The sequence below is a fragment of the Notamacropus eugenii genome, chromosome 5 (genome assembly GCF_028372415.1).
Source record: "Notamacropus eugenii isolate mMacEug1 chromosome 5, mMacEug1.pri_v2, whole genome shotgun sequence".
In the NCBI taxonomy this organism is placed as follows: domain Eukaryota; kingdom Metazoa; phylum Chordata; class Mammalia; order Diprotodontia; family Macropodidae; genus Notamacropus; species Notamacropus eugenii.
This window is the reverse complement of record NC_092876.1, coordinates 233,475,296-233,492,132: the sequence shown is the minus strand read 5'-3', so window position 1 is coordinate 233,492,132 and position 16,837 is coordinate 233,475,296. Positions and strand designations below refer to the sequence as shown.

Sequence of the window (16,837 nt, the reverse complement as noted above, 5' to 3'; positions counted from 1 at the left end):
CAAGATTCTCTTTGTTACTATTATTTTAAAGCATGACTTCAGGGATGTCTATACACTTTTCCAATTGGTTTGGTCTTTAACACTCCATCAAGAGGAATTACTTGGATTATCATTTTAACATAATTTGTCACCCAGCAATCTCTTAAAAAAAAATATTGTTTGCTGAGACTGAAACATTGAAATGTTTCCTCCTGCTGGGCAACAGATTAAAAGAGGGAGAGACATACGCAGGAAAATCAAGATGCAAAACTGGGTCAAATCATTGTGTTGGGCCATTGTGCCAATGGCATTATGGGGGTGTGGGGCAGGGCTGTTGCATATGGCTCCAGTCTCAGGAGATGATGAGACTGAGCAGCAAAAACTTGTTGCCTCTCCCTGCTCTATAGACAAAGAAGGGATTACTGTCCTGGGTCGTAATGAGCAATAGGTTTCCCACGAGGGGGAGAGGGCTCAGGATCCAGCCCCAACTTAATCATTTCCAAATAATTGTGATAGTCAATTTACAGACGAGCTTGTGGAAAGAAGTTGCGGTTTTTAGCCAGAGAAAGGCAAGGCTATTTAACTGCAGATAGTCAACATTCTTGGGGGGGTGTTGTTTATATTTCATTGTTTTTTTGGAGAAATAAAAGAGAATTTGGATTCTAGGTTAAAAAAAAATCAGAGTTAGCTTGTATACTCCTTTCTGAATGGTAGAAAGCACAGGACAGGACCTGGGTCACTTCTAATGCAGTTTTAGAAAGGATGTTGCTTAGGCTTTCTTTGGGGGCCATTGAGGATGTCACTTATATGCGAACTGCTACTTGGTGAAAGGCCTCTTGCAGCAGGACAGGCCTTTGTGAACAGCTTACCATTATGGGATGGAGATGTGCAAAGAGGAATTTTCCTCCTCTGTGAGGGCTGAGGCAATTGAAGCTGAACACATACACACACACAACACTAGAACCAAAGGAAGGGATGTTAGCCCTCATGTTAAACTTGTCTGTGCCGTTGTTTTTCTTCTCTGGTACTTTGTAAATTTCAGATGCAAAACACTCATTTTCCCAATTGAGGTTTCTGTCAGTCAGACTACCAGAGCATGTGTCGTTTGGGAGGAGGGAGGGGATCCGGGTGTGAGCCTATCCTCCTGGTGACTAAGCATTCTATTTCTGAGCTGTGCTTTGGGAAGTCTCAGCCCCTCTTAAGTAAGTGGCGATCTGTCTCAGAGCTGTGTTCATGGTGTTAGATTTGAAGCTTGAACAAGAGTGGCTCATTCCCCCTCTGATGAGCCCTGAAGATGCCTGAGTTAGATTGATTGCTCTCTACAAGGCTCAGAAATAAAAGCCAAGAAGGATTTTCAGAATGTTACATTAATGCTTAGAGGGAGGCAAGCAACTCAGCAATTAATTTGAAAAGCATTAAATGCCTAGTGTGTGCTAGACTCTGAGGATACAAAAGCAAAGCCAGAGGATGAGGGACGTCTGTGAATATCGCCCAGGAGTGTGTAGATAATAGACTTAGAAGTAGAAGGGCCCTTCCAGCTTTCCTAATTCAACACCCTCATTGGTATGGAAGAGGAAAGGAAAGCCCAGAGAGGGTAGGTAATTTGCCTACGGTCACACAGGTAAGACTGTAAGCAACAGAGTGGGACCCTCTTGAGGACAGGGACTTTTGTTTTTGTCTTTGATGAGCACCTAGCACAGCATCTTGCACCCAGTAGATGTACCCAGTAAATGCTTCTTGAAAGTGAACGAATGAAAATATATATAATGTATTATAGTGGTATAAAATATATAAATATAGGCTTTTATTAAATGTGAAGGAATATCATTATAGGCCTTGTCTTGGAATCAGAAGACCTGGGTTTATATCCTGTCACCTCGCATGGTTTGGACAAGTCATTTCACAACTTCTCTGAACCTAAGTCTAGATCCTGTGCATCTATGACCCATACGTAACTTTAGGTTTTTCATATGTCATAGACTGATTTTGGGAAAAGATATGGACTAGTAGAAGAGAAAAAGTTGTACCTTTTAATCTATACCAGTTTCCTTGTAGAGGTCCTTACTTAGTGACCATAAAATGGTGGTTAGGGACAGACTGGCTTGGAAAAAAAACAAACCCACAAACAATTTTCACATTTCCAGCCTAGGGAATGAAAAGATCCAATACAACAAGAATTGGGCTAGAGCCAACAATGGGGATTAGCTCCTCTGGCCTGGGCTGGAGAGGCCAGCTGCAAAACAACCCAGGTAAGGTAGGGAAGATTTTCAGGGTGTTGCATTTAGCACTGCCTGGCACATAATAAAGGCTAGTTGACTGAATGCTGCTTTTTGGTACCTTTAGCATCCTACCCCTCACTTGGCAAATTCTTAGTTTCTTTCCTTCCTTATCTTGCAGGCTGGAGGCTCTCAGGTCATCTTTACTAATCCTCTGGAGATTGTAAAAATTCGATTGCAGGTAGCTGGAGAGATCACCACGGGGCCCAGAGTCAGTGCCCTGAATGTTCTTCGAGACCTGGGGCTCTTTGGGCTCTACAAGGTAGGTAGTCCCTGTAGAGAGTGGGGGATTGACTACATCTTCGATGGATGTGAAAGACTGTGAAACAAAACGGTGTGGGACCAGACCTTTTCACATTTAAAACAAACAAAACAACCCCAAAGTTTTCCTGCCGGGTGGCCCCCAGAGGAGAAAAAACAAAAGGAAAAACACCTGATGCTATAGCCGTGGTAGGGGGATGTACAAACATTGTCTCTAGCCCTCACCCCCAGTCAGTTGGCTTCTATGCCTCTCCCCAGGGAGGCGTCTACTGCAGACCCGCTGGCTTCAGCTGCTCATCTTTTCATTGGGTGGGGGTTTGGAAAAAGTTTCTCTTCTTCTTCTTTGTGCTTGTTTTGGAGTTTAAATTGTCTTACATTTATTTTGAATCTGTTATCTCTATTGTTATCTTCCCAGTGGGAGCCTCCCTTTGTCTTAATAATTTGATGACCAGGAAACAGTAGTAGAGAGAGTTTGGTAGGATTCAGATGTTTAAGAAGTTAAGTGGTAGGATTTGTCAATAATGAATTCCATTTAAAAAAAAAAAAGCCCATACGGTACTGTACTTTAGCAAAGTGCCAGTCAACAGATTCCTTCCCTGCAGGTATACTTACTCCCATCATTACAGATCAGATGAAATGGAGCAGAAGCTATTAGTTTTCTTAAACAAGGAAGTCTTTCTTTCTATCCCCTTCAGTGGTACAAGGGGGTAAATTCTGTACCTACAGGCAGCTGTGCACCGTGCTTCCAAAGCATCCTTCTAGAAGCAGATTTATTTATAGAGCTAACACTTTAGAAACGTGTAAATGTGCCTCTGTAGTGGCAGCTTTTATTAGCAATTCTGTAGATTAGAATCACACAGCTCTGGTGTTGTCTGGAGAGTCCTGCCACCATGATACCATGGCTGAATGAGAGCACCCATGCTTGGGACTTGGGATTTGGCATTTCCTGCTTTCCTCATTATTCCTTCCCTCATGGCACCCTCAACTTAATGTGTTGATACTTTAAATTATTTCTCTTTATACAGTGCCTTAAGGAGCCCTTGGAGTTTTTCCATGACTAACATTTGTCTTTTAAAAAACATCAGAAAAAGCATTATGGAGATAAGAGTTCTCATCTGTTCTGGTAAAGACCAGGCAGTTGGTAACTCATGGATAATTGATGATGTAGCTTGGAAAAATACTCATTGAAATTGGGTGGGGCAGGTTGTCTCTGGGTAATTTTAAACTGGCAACCAGAGCTGAAAGTTCTTATTTTTGCCAGCCAAATAATCCCCATCTTCACCTCTATTCCCCTCCCACGAATGAGGGAAATAGATGGGGTCACTGTTTCTTGTCTCTGCTGGCCAGCCTTGGTGCCTCCCTTCAAGAGGAAGCCAGTAACAGTACCTCTCTGGTCCCTGGTAGTTACTATATTTTACCATGGACTGACTTACTTCTTTGTTTGCTCTCTTGGCTTTCTTTCATTAGCAAAAGGAGACTCTTCCTGTGATTTTGAACTAAATCATGGCCAGGATTTCTTCTATTCTCCAGTATTCCTCTTTCAGCAGAGGTAGCTATGCTTAAGTCACTTGACCCACCAGATTAACCAGCACTGAGGCTGTGTGTGGGATAGTGGATAGGGCACTCTACTTGAAGTCATGAAGACCTGGGTTCAGACCCCGCCTTCAGAAGGTGTGTGACACTGGGAAGGAACTTAACTTTTCTGTGCCTCAGTTTCTTCATCTGTGAAATGAGAATTGATAGCTGCTAAGGTCCATTCTAGCTCTCTATAATCCTGAGTATTTTCCCCCAATTATATGTAAAGACAATTTTTAGCATTCATTTTTACAAGATTTTGAGTTCCAATTTTTTTTTTCTTCCTTCCCTTCTTCCTAAAATGGTAAGCAATTTGATGTAGGTTATTTAGAGAAATGCTATTAATCTTAAAAATAAGAGTGTATGACAGAAGCCCCAGTAGTTCCTTAGTTGTTTATAGTGTTCCATTTGTCAGGTGGCCAGATGAAGGTACCTGTATCCATTAAGTCTGAGGGAACCTTAGGAAGAAGACATCTTTTTTTCTTTCATCAAGAAGCATTTAATAAGTACTTTCTTTTAAAATTCTTTTCTTTTCTTTTATTTACTATTTCCCAATTATATGTAAATTTTTTTAACATTTTTTAAACTTTTGAGTTCCAAATTCTCTTCCTTCCTCCTAGCCCTCTCTCTCCTTGAGTAGATCAGCACTTTGATTGGAATTATATGTGTGAGGTCATGCAAAGCATATTTCCATATTAGCAGCATTGCAAAAGGAAACACAAACAATAAAAATAAAGTTGAAAAAGTATGCTTTTATCAGCACTCAGAGTTAGTTCATCAGTTCTCTCTCTGGAGATAAATAGCATTTTTTCATCGTGCGTCCTTTGGAATTGTCTCCTTGAGAAAAGTAACTGTACAATCCTCTCCTGGTTAGGAATAAGCTATCTTAAACTTCATTGTGAGTTGTGTATCCCTCCTCATAATCCCTCTCTCTAATACCCACCCCCCCGCCCCCACCCGCCTTATTCCCCTGCCAGACCCCTGAAAACTATTGAAGTTGCAACTGGCTTTTCACCTGAAGCCCTTTTATCCCACTTAGGAAACTTGCTAGCTTAATTCTCCCTGTTTATACAACTGGTGTGCACTGTTTTCTCTGTATGTGACAGGGTGCCAAAGCGTGTTTCCTCCGAGACATTCCCTTCTCTGCCATCTATTTTCCTGTTTATGCTCACTGCAAACTTCTCCTAGCTGATGAAAATGGACGGGTTGGAGGCTTAAATCTCCTGGCAGCTGGAGCTATGGCAGGTAACAATTTTTTTTTTAAAATCAAAAGAGCCTTTTATTTCTTTATTGCACTTGGAAATATAGAATCTACAGATACCTGTTCCCCTTATAGAGCCGGGATTATTGTTTGTAGATGACTTCGTTTAAATATGATCACCAGTCTCCTTTGTGGGATATACTTTAATTCTGATGAGAGCTAATTACATTTGCATAATGTGGATAAACAGCTTAATGCCGCTTAGCAACTTGTAGCCAAATTAGATCTGCCCATCTAAATTGGGCTTTTATCATTTACATGTTTCAGAAGCTTCTACCCTACTGTAAATCTTAGGTGAGGCAAATCCCTAACTTAGAAGGTGATTGGGGATGGGGGAGTTGGGGAGGGTTCGGGAGGGTGAGGAAGTTTATCTAGTCATAAACCGGGTACCAGGAAAGGTTCCAGCCTATTCAGTAAGGGTAAGAGTCTGTTTTCTTCCCATTTCAGCCTATAACCTCATGCTTTTCTTGCTGATGTTTGATTTGTAGCTGTAAGTAAAACAAGGTTTCCTCGTGAGCTGTCAGTATTCAACAGTGACACAAGGGAGAGGGTCATATGGTCCCAAATCACTGAACATTTACTTGCATGTCGCCTGGTATAGAGGCTAAAGAATCAGCCTCAGAGCCGGGAGACTAAGGTTCAAGTCCTATGTTTGATGCATACACTAATTTGTAGAGAAGGAACAGATCCAAATTAGCGGGAGAATCCTCTCATTGGCATTCCTGTACCAATGAAATCTCAAGTCTAGTCCCCATCCCCTATCCAGGAAGTATAGTTATGCCTTCCACATCTCAACTTTCCCCATTGGGGTTTCAATATATCATGGGTTGGCATGAGATATTAAATGGGAATTTTGGGGAAGTTTTGCAGACAACACAGAAAAAGTTTAGAAACTCAAAAATGTATAAAACATATGTATGGTATTGTATGATATTAACATTTTATCTCTTAATACCATAATAATTCAGACTTCTTCTCTTGTATGAAGGGAGGGTCAAAAAATTTTACCTGAATTTTCTAGATTGTGGGGGGCATACCCCTAACTCCAAGGTGTGGAAGGGATATATATGTATAAAGGGGAAAGGAGGAGGAAAGAGCATGACCGTAAATAGTTGTTATTTCCAGCCTGAAAAACATGACCTGCCAACCCTGAGTTGTGGGTCCAGACACTGCTTTCATAGAAAATGTTCCCTGGCAATATGGTTTAGCAGGACAATATGAAGATCCCTCTCTTCTCAAATTTAGGAGCCTAGGGGCTTCCTCAGGTCCTTCAAGACAGGGGAGGGCCATGCCAATTTCTATAGGATAGATACTCATGGCTTTTCAGCTTGTGATTGAGAAACTCCTTCCAAGGTTGGTTACCACCAGAGCTGCAGGAAGGCATTACCATGTTAGAGCAAATTATTTGCTTTATTCTGTCTCTTATCTTTATTAAAGTGGACAGTTGAAAGCCAGAGAGTTTATTTGCTCTCTTCTTGGTATAGTGTGCTGGCCTAGCTCCCTTGTGAAGCTCACTCATTCTGACTGAAGTCTCCCTATTTTAAATTGGGGTCAGCACTCCCATGCCAAGCTTTCTTCATGTAATTTCCAAATCAACAACAAAAAGTAGCAAGAGATGAACTGTCCAAGCCCAGCCAGGCATTTTGCCTTGAGTTGAGCTGTGGTTGGTTTCTTTTTCAGTTGGGAGAGCCAAGTAAATAAACCAACCCGAACTTAGAGGGTTCTCACAAATGACATTTCCATGAAATGCTGTCAATCCCAACTTCTCACCCACAGCCATTTAACATGAATTTTCAAAATTAGAAGTGAATATTTCTAATTTTTGCCCATAAATGGTTGAAGTATATGTGGCTACTGAGGAAAGTACTGAATGCTGTACGAAGGAAAGTTATTTACTCCAAGTTGTAATTAAACTCCATGTAAGGGGGGGGGGGGTGGTATTCGCTCTCTCTGTAACATGCATGCCTCTCTATCAGCCCTTCTAACTTTGGTAGCTGTTTCAGTGGTATTCTGGTCAAATTGATTTCTTTTAAAAATTCTTTTTGTTATTCCTTTCTTCCCTGTTTTTGCTTTTACAAATGAACTGTGTGTTTGTGAAATCCATTTTCTGGATCCTGCTGATCGGTCTCAGTGTGACCCCAGGAATCTCAGATACAGTAAATGATATGCCCTTTAAACAGCTGGCTGCCCCGTTTCTCTTAAACTGATGGTTTGTGTTCCTCCTTGGCCTGATTTACTGGCCTTCACTTCAGAAACTGGTACCAACAGGGGTCACTTTCTACTTTTATGTTGGCCCATACTGGAGGTGAGCTGGTCTAATTATTAATATTCACAGAGCAAGGTAGGGTTGACAAGAGTCAGATAATGACACCATAAGTTGGTGTCAGCTCATTAAACACATGCCATCATCTTATAATTTTTTTTTATTACGCGTGAAAATATTTGCATCTTATTTGAGAAGTGGAGGTATTTAACATTATTGATAAGGCAACTCGAAGAAACTTTGGAAAAAATTGTTCTGTTTATGTCACAGCATAATTTTTCATATTGTTCTTTTGACTCATATATTGTAGAATTATTTTCAATTCTTGTCACAAAATATGACATTCCTAATTTAGGAGAAACACAACAAGGTTTTGCTCTGACCCCTAAAGCGGCTTTTTTTTTCATTAGCACCCAGGTGCCTGTTTAAGAAAGTTTAAACTTCTCACAAGGGTTAAAGTTGGTAGTTATATTGTTAGAGGTTAGAAGTATTTCTCTCCTACAGGATACTTTGGGTGAATTAAATGTGGTTTTCTCCTGAAAGGTGTGCCTGCTGCTTCTTTGGTAACCCCTGCTGATGTCATCAAGACAAGGCTGCAAGTGGCGGCTCGAGCTGGTCAGACAACATACAGTGGCGTTATTGACTGTTTCAGAAAGATACTGAGAGAGGAAGGGCCGTCAGCATTCTGGAAAGGAACCGCAGGTAAGGGCTGAGTTAAAGTAGAATGCCTCCTTCATTGCTTTGCCAGATCCATCCTTGGTCACTAAATTCAGCCAACTTGCTTCCCTCCCTTTCTGCAGCCCGAGTGTTCCGATCCTCTCCCCAGTTTGGGGTTACGTTGGTCACCTATGAACTTCTACAGAGATGGTTCTATGTCGATTTTGGAGGCCTGTAAGTGCTGCTCTGGATTTTCTTTTATAAAGAGAGACCTGAACTATGCTAAGTCTTTCAAGGTTATTAGAGAGCTGGTGGAAAAAGATTTTCCAGGATGCATGCTTGTAAACTAGTGGTAGTTTACTAGAGACCAAAGAGAATGAGATGGCATATCTTGTAGGCTGTCACTTAGCTATCTCAGGGAGAACAGAGGGAAGTAACAAAGTGATGTCTGGAAATACCTGCATTTTAACAAAATGTTATATTTTTCATCCTTCATAGTTGCATTTATCGTGAAACTCTTTGTCCTATCACTCTATAATGTATACTTTTCTATTTCAAAGCAGATATGTCATTACTGTAAGTCAGAGCAGAGTACATGCAATCTTTTTTTTTTTGCATTGATATAGAATTGAGATTTTCCCATTGTAAATAACTTGTTTAGTTCAAATAGTGGGAAAGAGAGTCATGAGTACGTGCATGGAGAGCTAGGGGGGGTTTCTAGTGGTATAATGGGTAGAGTACTACCTGCAGTGAGGAAGACTTCAGCTCAAATCTAGTCTCAGATATTTATTAGCTGTGTGATCCTGGGTAAGTCACTTAACCATTGTTTGCCTCAGTTTCGTCATCTGTAAAATGGGGATAATAATAGTAGCTACCTCACAGGGTTGTTGTGAGGGTCACGTGAGATAATAATACTATATGCCTGGCACATAGTAAGCTCTATATAATGTTAGTTATTACTGTTGTTGTGATTAAAGTTGGAAGAAGGGCTTCAGCAGTTATGCTCATGGGAAGGAACCTCAGAAATCATCTAGCCCAGGGGTGGGGAACTTTTTCTGTGAAGTTTGGATTCAGTCACAGGGCCACACTTGAGGACATAGAGGGCCATATGTGGCCTCAAGGCTGAAGGTTCCCCACCCCTGATAGCCTACCCCCCATTTTACAGATGAGGAAACTGAGGCCTAGGGAGGTCAAGCAACTTGTCCAGGTTTGCATGGATAGTATTAATGGGGTCACCATGAGTCCAGGGCCTAGAGAAATATGATCTTGTTCATCTAGGAAGGGAAGGGTAGTACAATGGAAAGAACACTGGCTCTAAACTTACTGGGCCTAGGTTCAGATCACACCTCTGCCACTTATTATCTGTGAGATACTGGATGTGTCACTTAACTTTCCTGGGTCTTACTTTCTCCATTTTACAGATAAGGAGATTGGGCTTCATAGCCTCCTTGATCCCTTCTAGACCTAGATTTCTGATAATTTTGAGGGTGGAGGCAAGGGTTTAGTTCACATTAACTATCTCTACAAAAGGTGAATTTGTTAATTTATGGTAGCAGTTATATGTGGTTGAAAATTGGTTCCAGTTATCTATAAAGAGTTACCTTCCAGGTAAGTCTGCATAGGAGGTCAAATTATGAAATTAGGAGGTTGCTTGGTGAATCAGAGGAAACAGAGAGGGATATTCTTGAGGGAGGTTTCCATCAAAAGACGGCAGCTCCCGGTGTTGCATTTTTGCTTTTGAGAGCTCTTTCTATCTAAGGAAACTTCCACAGTTTTCTGGAATTAAAACATTCTTTCTTTCTCTCCCCTGGACCATGTAGGAGAAAGACAAGTTCTTGGCATTCAGGTCTCCCTTTTTCACTGTTTCTTACACAAAAGAAATCTTGATCATGACACCCCTCTCTCTCCTCTGCCATGTGCTCCAATTTCCAAGATGACAAGTTTAATCTCACATTACTTACACTCTAAATTGATGCCTTCCCCTTTGGGAAGGCCCCTTTTGCCCCTTGCTGGGATACAGAAAGCACCCTTGTTTCAGCAGCAGCATGTTTACAAACCTGTCTTAGGGTGTATAACTTCAGTAGGGGACTTCCTTAGAGGGTAGTACTTTCTGGCCTTGCCCACTCATTCTTGGGAAGTGCCCTCTTTGGAGCCTACACACTATATACTTAGTACAGCTGTTACTCTCTAAAACTCTGTTTTATTGACCACGTTTGTTTTCTTTCTACCAATAGCAAGCCCTCGGGCTCAGAACCTACACCCAAATCACGCATCGCTGACCTTCCTCCTGCCAACCCTGATCACATCGGTGGATACAGATTGGCAACAGCCACTTTTGCGGGCATCGAGAACAAGTTTGGCCTCTATCTTCCCAAATTTAAATCTCCTGTTGTTGCTGTGGTTCAGCCAAAGGTGGCGGCGGCACCACAGTGATGAGACAAGTGTTCAGCGTGGCCAAAGTCTATGATGCAGAAAGGCATAGGAGAGCAGCACTGTCATTTATCCAGTCAGCTGCATGGTTCTAGCTGAACTGAGAATTTAAACCAGTTCTTTCTATATGATATATACATATATTTGTTTGTAAAGTAATCATTTGCACAGAAAACAAAGGAATTTCAAGCTTACGTCTTGTGTTGAAATGTTTTTTTGTTTTTGTTTTTTCTAACTCCTGGCATGAATTAGCGCCCTAGACTCCGCCTGACACAGCTTGCACTTAGTGACTGTACATATTGTACATCTTTGTACAGAGACATCTTGGCACCTTCACTCAACAAGTGACATTTATAGAAGGGAAAAGCAGTTCTGAGTGGCTGGAAATGTACAGAATGTTTTGAAAGTGTTTTATGAAGAATCACATGACAATAAAAATGTATTAAATTTAAATTCATTCTCTTATTGGTGACGTGGCAATAAAGCATCAGTAGAAAGTGTATTGAATTCATGGTAATGGGTTTTCCATTCTGGTATTAAAAAAAAAGTATTTGCTGATGAAGGCAGAATGAATGCTGTCTGTGACATGTCTGGATAGCACTTTCTTCAAAAAAAGATGCATGCTAGTAGAAGCCAGAGGCCTAGCATACTGGCTTCTGTGTGTCGGTTTTTGGTTTTTTTTCCATGTGTTTAACATGTCCCCTTTCTATCATGGCTTACAGTATAATCCTCTGTTCAGTCAGTAGGTTCCTTCCTGGACAGCCAGCCCTTCTTTTGCCAGGTTCTTTTCTGGCAAAGCCTTGCCTTATTCTGACACAGCAGGGGTGAGGCTCCACCTTTCTGAACAGTAAAGACTGCCTTGGCAATAGACTGGGAGCTTTGAAACTGTACCTTAATTTGCTTCCAAATGGACATTATTCCAATCATAAATAAACTGCGCACCAAAATGTATGTTTGTACTTGGATCTTCCTTAGCAGATGAAATATGAAGTACTGTCTGGTTCAACACCAGCCCCCAAAAGCCAGCGTGTGGATTTGTCCTCAGCCTGTGAGTACGGGGAACATACATATTTTATTTCCCCGTGTTTAAGAATAAAGAAAACAGGTGTAATGGATGGCTTGGTTGGCTGTTTTAAAGGTTTTTAAAGGTGCTTTTGCCTTTGGGATTCTTATTAACTCACTCCACAGGGATTCAGGGACCAGGTTACATGTAAATATGCTGTTTATCAGTTGCATGCCCCATTTGGAATAGGACTGATTTGACTTGCAGTTAGTTCACAATTTGCTTCATCACATGGATTTAGGGAAATTCTGTTGCCACTGATGAGTTAATATGTGATTGGCAGTCAGGGCTAGGTGTCTGTATACAAACATCTCCAAGGATCAATCCTTCAGACACACAAAACCACCCTGTATCCTACTGGGGAGGAGAAGGGGCACAAAGGGGGATGCTTTAGTTTAAACAGACACATAGCTGATGGCACCCCCACAGTCAAATGCAGGATTTCAGGCGACAAGGTCTCCAAATACTTGTTCTGTCAACAGCAAGTTATTTCCAAACAGCTTCAGGCCTTCTTGATTAGGTTGGACCCAATGTGTTTAACCTACTTTGAAGAAAAGCTAGGAGTATGGGGAGGGCAAAGAAGAGATCATTTCCTTTCTTAATAGGTTAAAAGTCTTTGAGGACAGAGTTGCCAGTGTTGCCTACTTAAACAAAATATGCTGTGATAACTGCCGTTAATAAGAAATGAGGGAAACTTCTCTGCAAAGCAGGCTATTAAAACATTGCTTCCTCCTCATCCTTTGGTCCCCAGATTCAGCTGAGTGTTAGAACGGTGCTGACTTTCTTAGGACAATCAGTATTCTTATGAGTCATACAAGGATTGGTTTGGAAAATCATAACCTTTCAATTGATCAGTGACTGGGTCTACAGACAGACTCAACCTGGAAGCCTTATGGTTGCACTCCTAAAGAGTGTATATGGAAAGCCCTGAACCCTAGGTCTTGGGTAGCCCTACCTACCATCTCCAGAGATGTGGAGTTGAACGATAGGATGGCAGTTGTTTCTGTGGTTGCCGCAACCCTTCGTTCCAACCAGTGGTTGCTCTGAGAAATGTTGATGCTAAATTCATGAATGTATGACCCAGGGCTAGCCTGTTTAGCAACCCGCCTTCTACAACTGAGTGAGCAAATGCATCTGAAGCACCATTAAAAAATGAATGCTTCATTTTGCAAAATGTGTCTAAAAAGGCTTACAGGAGCTGGAGAGTTGCAAATTTAGAGGTGAATTCATCTTGGCCCTGCCTCTGCTTTACTGAGTCACCACACTGATGTCTGTGCACGTGATGCTGTAATGGGTGCGGCGTAATGACAAGCACTTTCCTCACAACAGCATTAAGGTAGGTGGTGCAAATATCCTTACCTCTCTTACAGACGGGAAAGTCCCAAAAAGGTTAACTGATTTGCCTGGGGTTGCATAGGTTCTAGGCTGTAGAGCTGGTCTTCTGCTTCCCAATTCAATGCCCTTTTTACTATAGAACACTGCCTTCCTTAAAATCATAGTCCTTGGCTTCAGGGAGAGGCCAGGGTGTCTGAGCTACGAGGGCCTTACTGCAAAGATTCAAACAGGCCAAGCCTGAAGTTGCACAAGGGGGTAGGAAAGATCTAGTAATTCAGCCTCTTGCTCATTTTAAAGAACTCCACGAGTCGGAGCAGAGACCTCGAGGACTTAAAACACTCAGCTCCACATTCCATGTGCACACAACCCCCAGGAGCTCCATCCTCTGACTTTGTTATAAGTACTCACTCGTTGATGACGTTAGCTTGTGGAGTGTTAATGACTCGCAAGGCTTTGTCTTGTTTAGGAAAACTGCAAAAGACCTTCATTGGCATAAATACTGGTCAAGTAACTTGTGCATTTCAGAGGGGACTTGATATTCATTTTGCAATGAAAGGATGAGAGGGCCTTTTCTGAGTTTCTTGCTGTCAACTTGAGCATCTCAGATTGAAAAGATGTGGCCAGGATCCATTAACTACAAAGACCTCTGAAATATTGTCCAAGTTCTTTATTGTACCAAGAGTTTGAAATTAATGGGCCACTAGTTAGGCCTTGGAAATCTTGACGTTAGAGGAAATCTGTTGTAACAGTAGACGTGATGAAATCAGAAAGCAGAGTTTGGATGAACCAGAAAGCTCTGTCATTGGAGATCTGAATAAGGCAAAGCCGACCATCCACATAAGATGAAGCTCACCATGTAAGCCAAGCAGATCCAGAGACCCCTAAAGTCACAGACTCTCTCTTCTGTCTCCCAATTCAATCCAACAAGTATTTATTAAGCTATGTGCAAGCCCCATAGCTATGTGCAAGCCCTCTCCTTCCCCTACGGGGAAGATTTAAATGTCACAGGTAGGTTAATGTAGGCTGTTTTAATTTTTTTCTTTTTTTCAAATTATAAACTAACACATGCAAACACCCACAGATAACAAAACAAAAAAAGAGGATTATATGTGAACCAGTGACCTTCAGTCATGCAGGTTTAAGGAAGTTATGCAGGATAACATGAGGAAGGAAGAAGCTGAGGGGAATATAACTGAGGGGAACAGAAAAGACTCCCAGAAGATCTAGCAAGTGAGCTGAGCCTTGAGAGCAGCTAGGGATTCTGAGGGGTGGACCATGCAGGGTATGCATCTCAGGTAGGGAGACCCAGGTGGGAGGTAGAGTGCCAATTTGGGGCAACTTCAAATAGGCCAATTTGGCTGGAATTCATTATGTGCCATAAGCCTGGACAGGTAGGAAGGAGCCAGATTATGAAGGGGGTTGGTAGAATATGAACTGCAAACCTGAGGATGTTGTATTTTATCCCAAAGTCAATGAGGAGCCATTGGAGTTTCTTAAGCAGTCCATTATGGGCTGTTTGTTAGGCAGTAATTGAACATTAAAACATAATTTATACATTTTGCTCTGGTAGCTGGGGGCAAAGGGGCTGGGAGACCACAATCTTGGGTTTTAGTCCTAGCTCTGTCAATCAATCGCTCTGTGTGTGACCTAGTGCAAATTAACTTGCCTGGGCCTTAGTCTATTCTTCTGCTGAAACAGAATCTCTGAGGTTCCTTCTAGTTCTGACATTCTATCATTTTGCATCTTTGTAGGAAAACGACAAATGACATTTAGTTCAAGAGCAGCAGTTACACGTTGGCCTAGCAATGAAAAAAATCTGGTATTAAGATACATCTGTTAATTATTCTAGCCCTCTGTTTTCATGTGTCTAAAAAAGAACACATTCAGTCACAACCAACTCTTTGTGACCCTGTGGACCATATTGTCCATGGCATTTTCTTGGCAAAAATACTGGAATGGCTTGCCATTTCCTACTCCAATGGATTAAGGCAAACAAATGTTAAGTGACTTGCCCAGGGTCACACAACTGGTAAATGTCTGAAGCCAGATTTGAACTCATGTCTTCCTGACTCCAGGTTTAGCACTTTATCCACTGAACAATCTAATTGCCTTTAAACATTTTTTAAAAAGACACATAGGTGGTGTCAATTTATTCCATTTAACATCAATTTGCAACTTAACCACAAGATTCTTTTTTTTTTACAGGTTTCTTCATACTTTATTGTACTATCATTCAATTACTTAATCATAAAGTAACAGCCCAGAGACTGAGCAAAGCATTTATTTATACTAAGTATTTAGGTCGACATTTCTTTATTAAAATGCTAGTTTATTGGGGGCAAGAACCCATTTACTCCTTGAAAGGTCAGGTCCTGTCACATCTGATATACAGGCATTTGTATATCTGTTCTACTTCTGATCCTAAAAGGAAAAAGTCTAAAATTTTGATCTAGATCATTATTATAACTTTTAAAAAAAAGGATTATGTAGTGAGAAAATTCAAAGACAATAAAATTACTCTCCACGAACATTAAATTGATTTTCTGATGGTGTGTAAGCTTTCTGGAATGCAATGTTTAGTAAGGAGTGTGTGTTCTGCACACTTTCCAATTCAATTCACCATCACTGCCTTACTGCATTAGAACCAAGCCACCAACAACAGAGGAAAGGAGAGGTACCACTCTATACCATATACCTCCACAGCAGTGACCACACAGGGTGAGGTCTTTCTTTCAAAAGCCCAGTTTGAGTATAAGCTGTTCCATGCTTTGAGTTAGTAATGAACATAAAGAAGTGAACCTGAGATTTCAGTTAGCAAACAAATAATGCTGTGATTTTAAAAAAGTTTGCAAAAGGAGAAAAAGGGCTACTGATTGAGTGCTCTGAAGTCATTCTAGTTTAAAAACTACATAATTAAAAGCAACATGTTTTAAGATCCATTCGACCTCTTAAGACTATGAGAGGGAAGTGTGGCTTAGTTAACAGGCATATTATGGGTACCAAACTACAGTCAGCTAGGCCCTTCCCTTTGCTCAGTTTGCTGTCAAAACGACTATAATCTGGATGGCTGTTAAACCTCCTTTTGGCTCTGGTCAGAAACCTGGGAAGCTTTTCCAAAATGTAAGACTTGCTAACAGTTCCTTGCATGTGAAAAAGCTTTGAAAAATGTAATGCTCTACACAAAGAAGAAAGATTCTTTTGGGGGCAACATTGAGACTGAAAGAGCAGCTTAAAGGATTGCTGATGGATGTGTTTATCTTAATGCCCCTTTTAAAAAGGGGATATGGACACCATGTACTGGATTACCTTTTTTTTTTTTTTTTTTTTTTGTGAAACCCACTCTTCACCAAAACCCAGAGCCCCTAGATCTGTAAAATGGTAGGAACTGGCAGTAAGAAAATGATTTCTTATTTACTTCATTTGGTCAATGCAGAGTGGAAGGAGCATTGGATTTTGAGTCAATTGATCTGGGTTCAAACCCTGGCTCTGCCACTTCACAAGTCATTTCACCTCTTTGGGGGTCAGCTTATTTATCTCTAAAATGAGAGGAGTAGAAGATTCCCAATTCCCTTCCAGCACTAAGGACTGTGAAATAAAAGGTTCCATTAGAGCTTTTCTCTACAAACTCTTCCCATGATTACTAGGAAAGCCCTCACCAGAGTCCACCTCTCTCTTTTTTTGGTGTCTGAGCCAAGTCAGAATAAAGAAAAAAACACCCTAAAGGGAACCTCATGACA

The 16,837-nt window shown here is 41.2% G+C and overlaps 1 protein-coding gene across 3 annotated transcripts in view; it reads left to right on the top strand.

The window, feature by feature from the left end:
• The window catches only part of SLC25A12 (solute carrier family 25 member 12), a 115,146-nt gene extending 103,937 nt beyond the window's left edge, over positions 1–11,209 (top strand). For all 3 annotated transcript variants that reach the window (XM_072612304.1, XM_072612305.1, XM_072612306.1), the window contains 5 exons: positions 2,377–2,517; positions 5,198–5,336; positions 8,159–8,317; positions 8,416–8,506; positions 10,507–11,209. In XM_072612304.1, the coding sequence (XP_072468405.1) occupies positions 2,377–2,517; positions 5,198–5,336; positions 8,159–8,317; positions 8,416–8,506; positions 10,507–10,705 (729 nt within the window). In that variant the 3' untranslated portion in view covers positions 10,706–11,209. The remainder of the gene's footprint in view (positions 1–2,376; positions 2,518–5,197; positions 5,337–8,158; positions 8,318–8,415; positions 8,507–10,506) is intronic.
• The last annotated feature ends 5,628 nt before the right edge of the window (positions 11,210–16,837 follow it).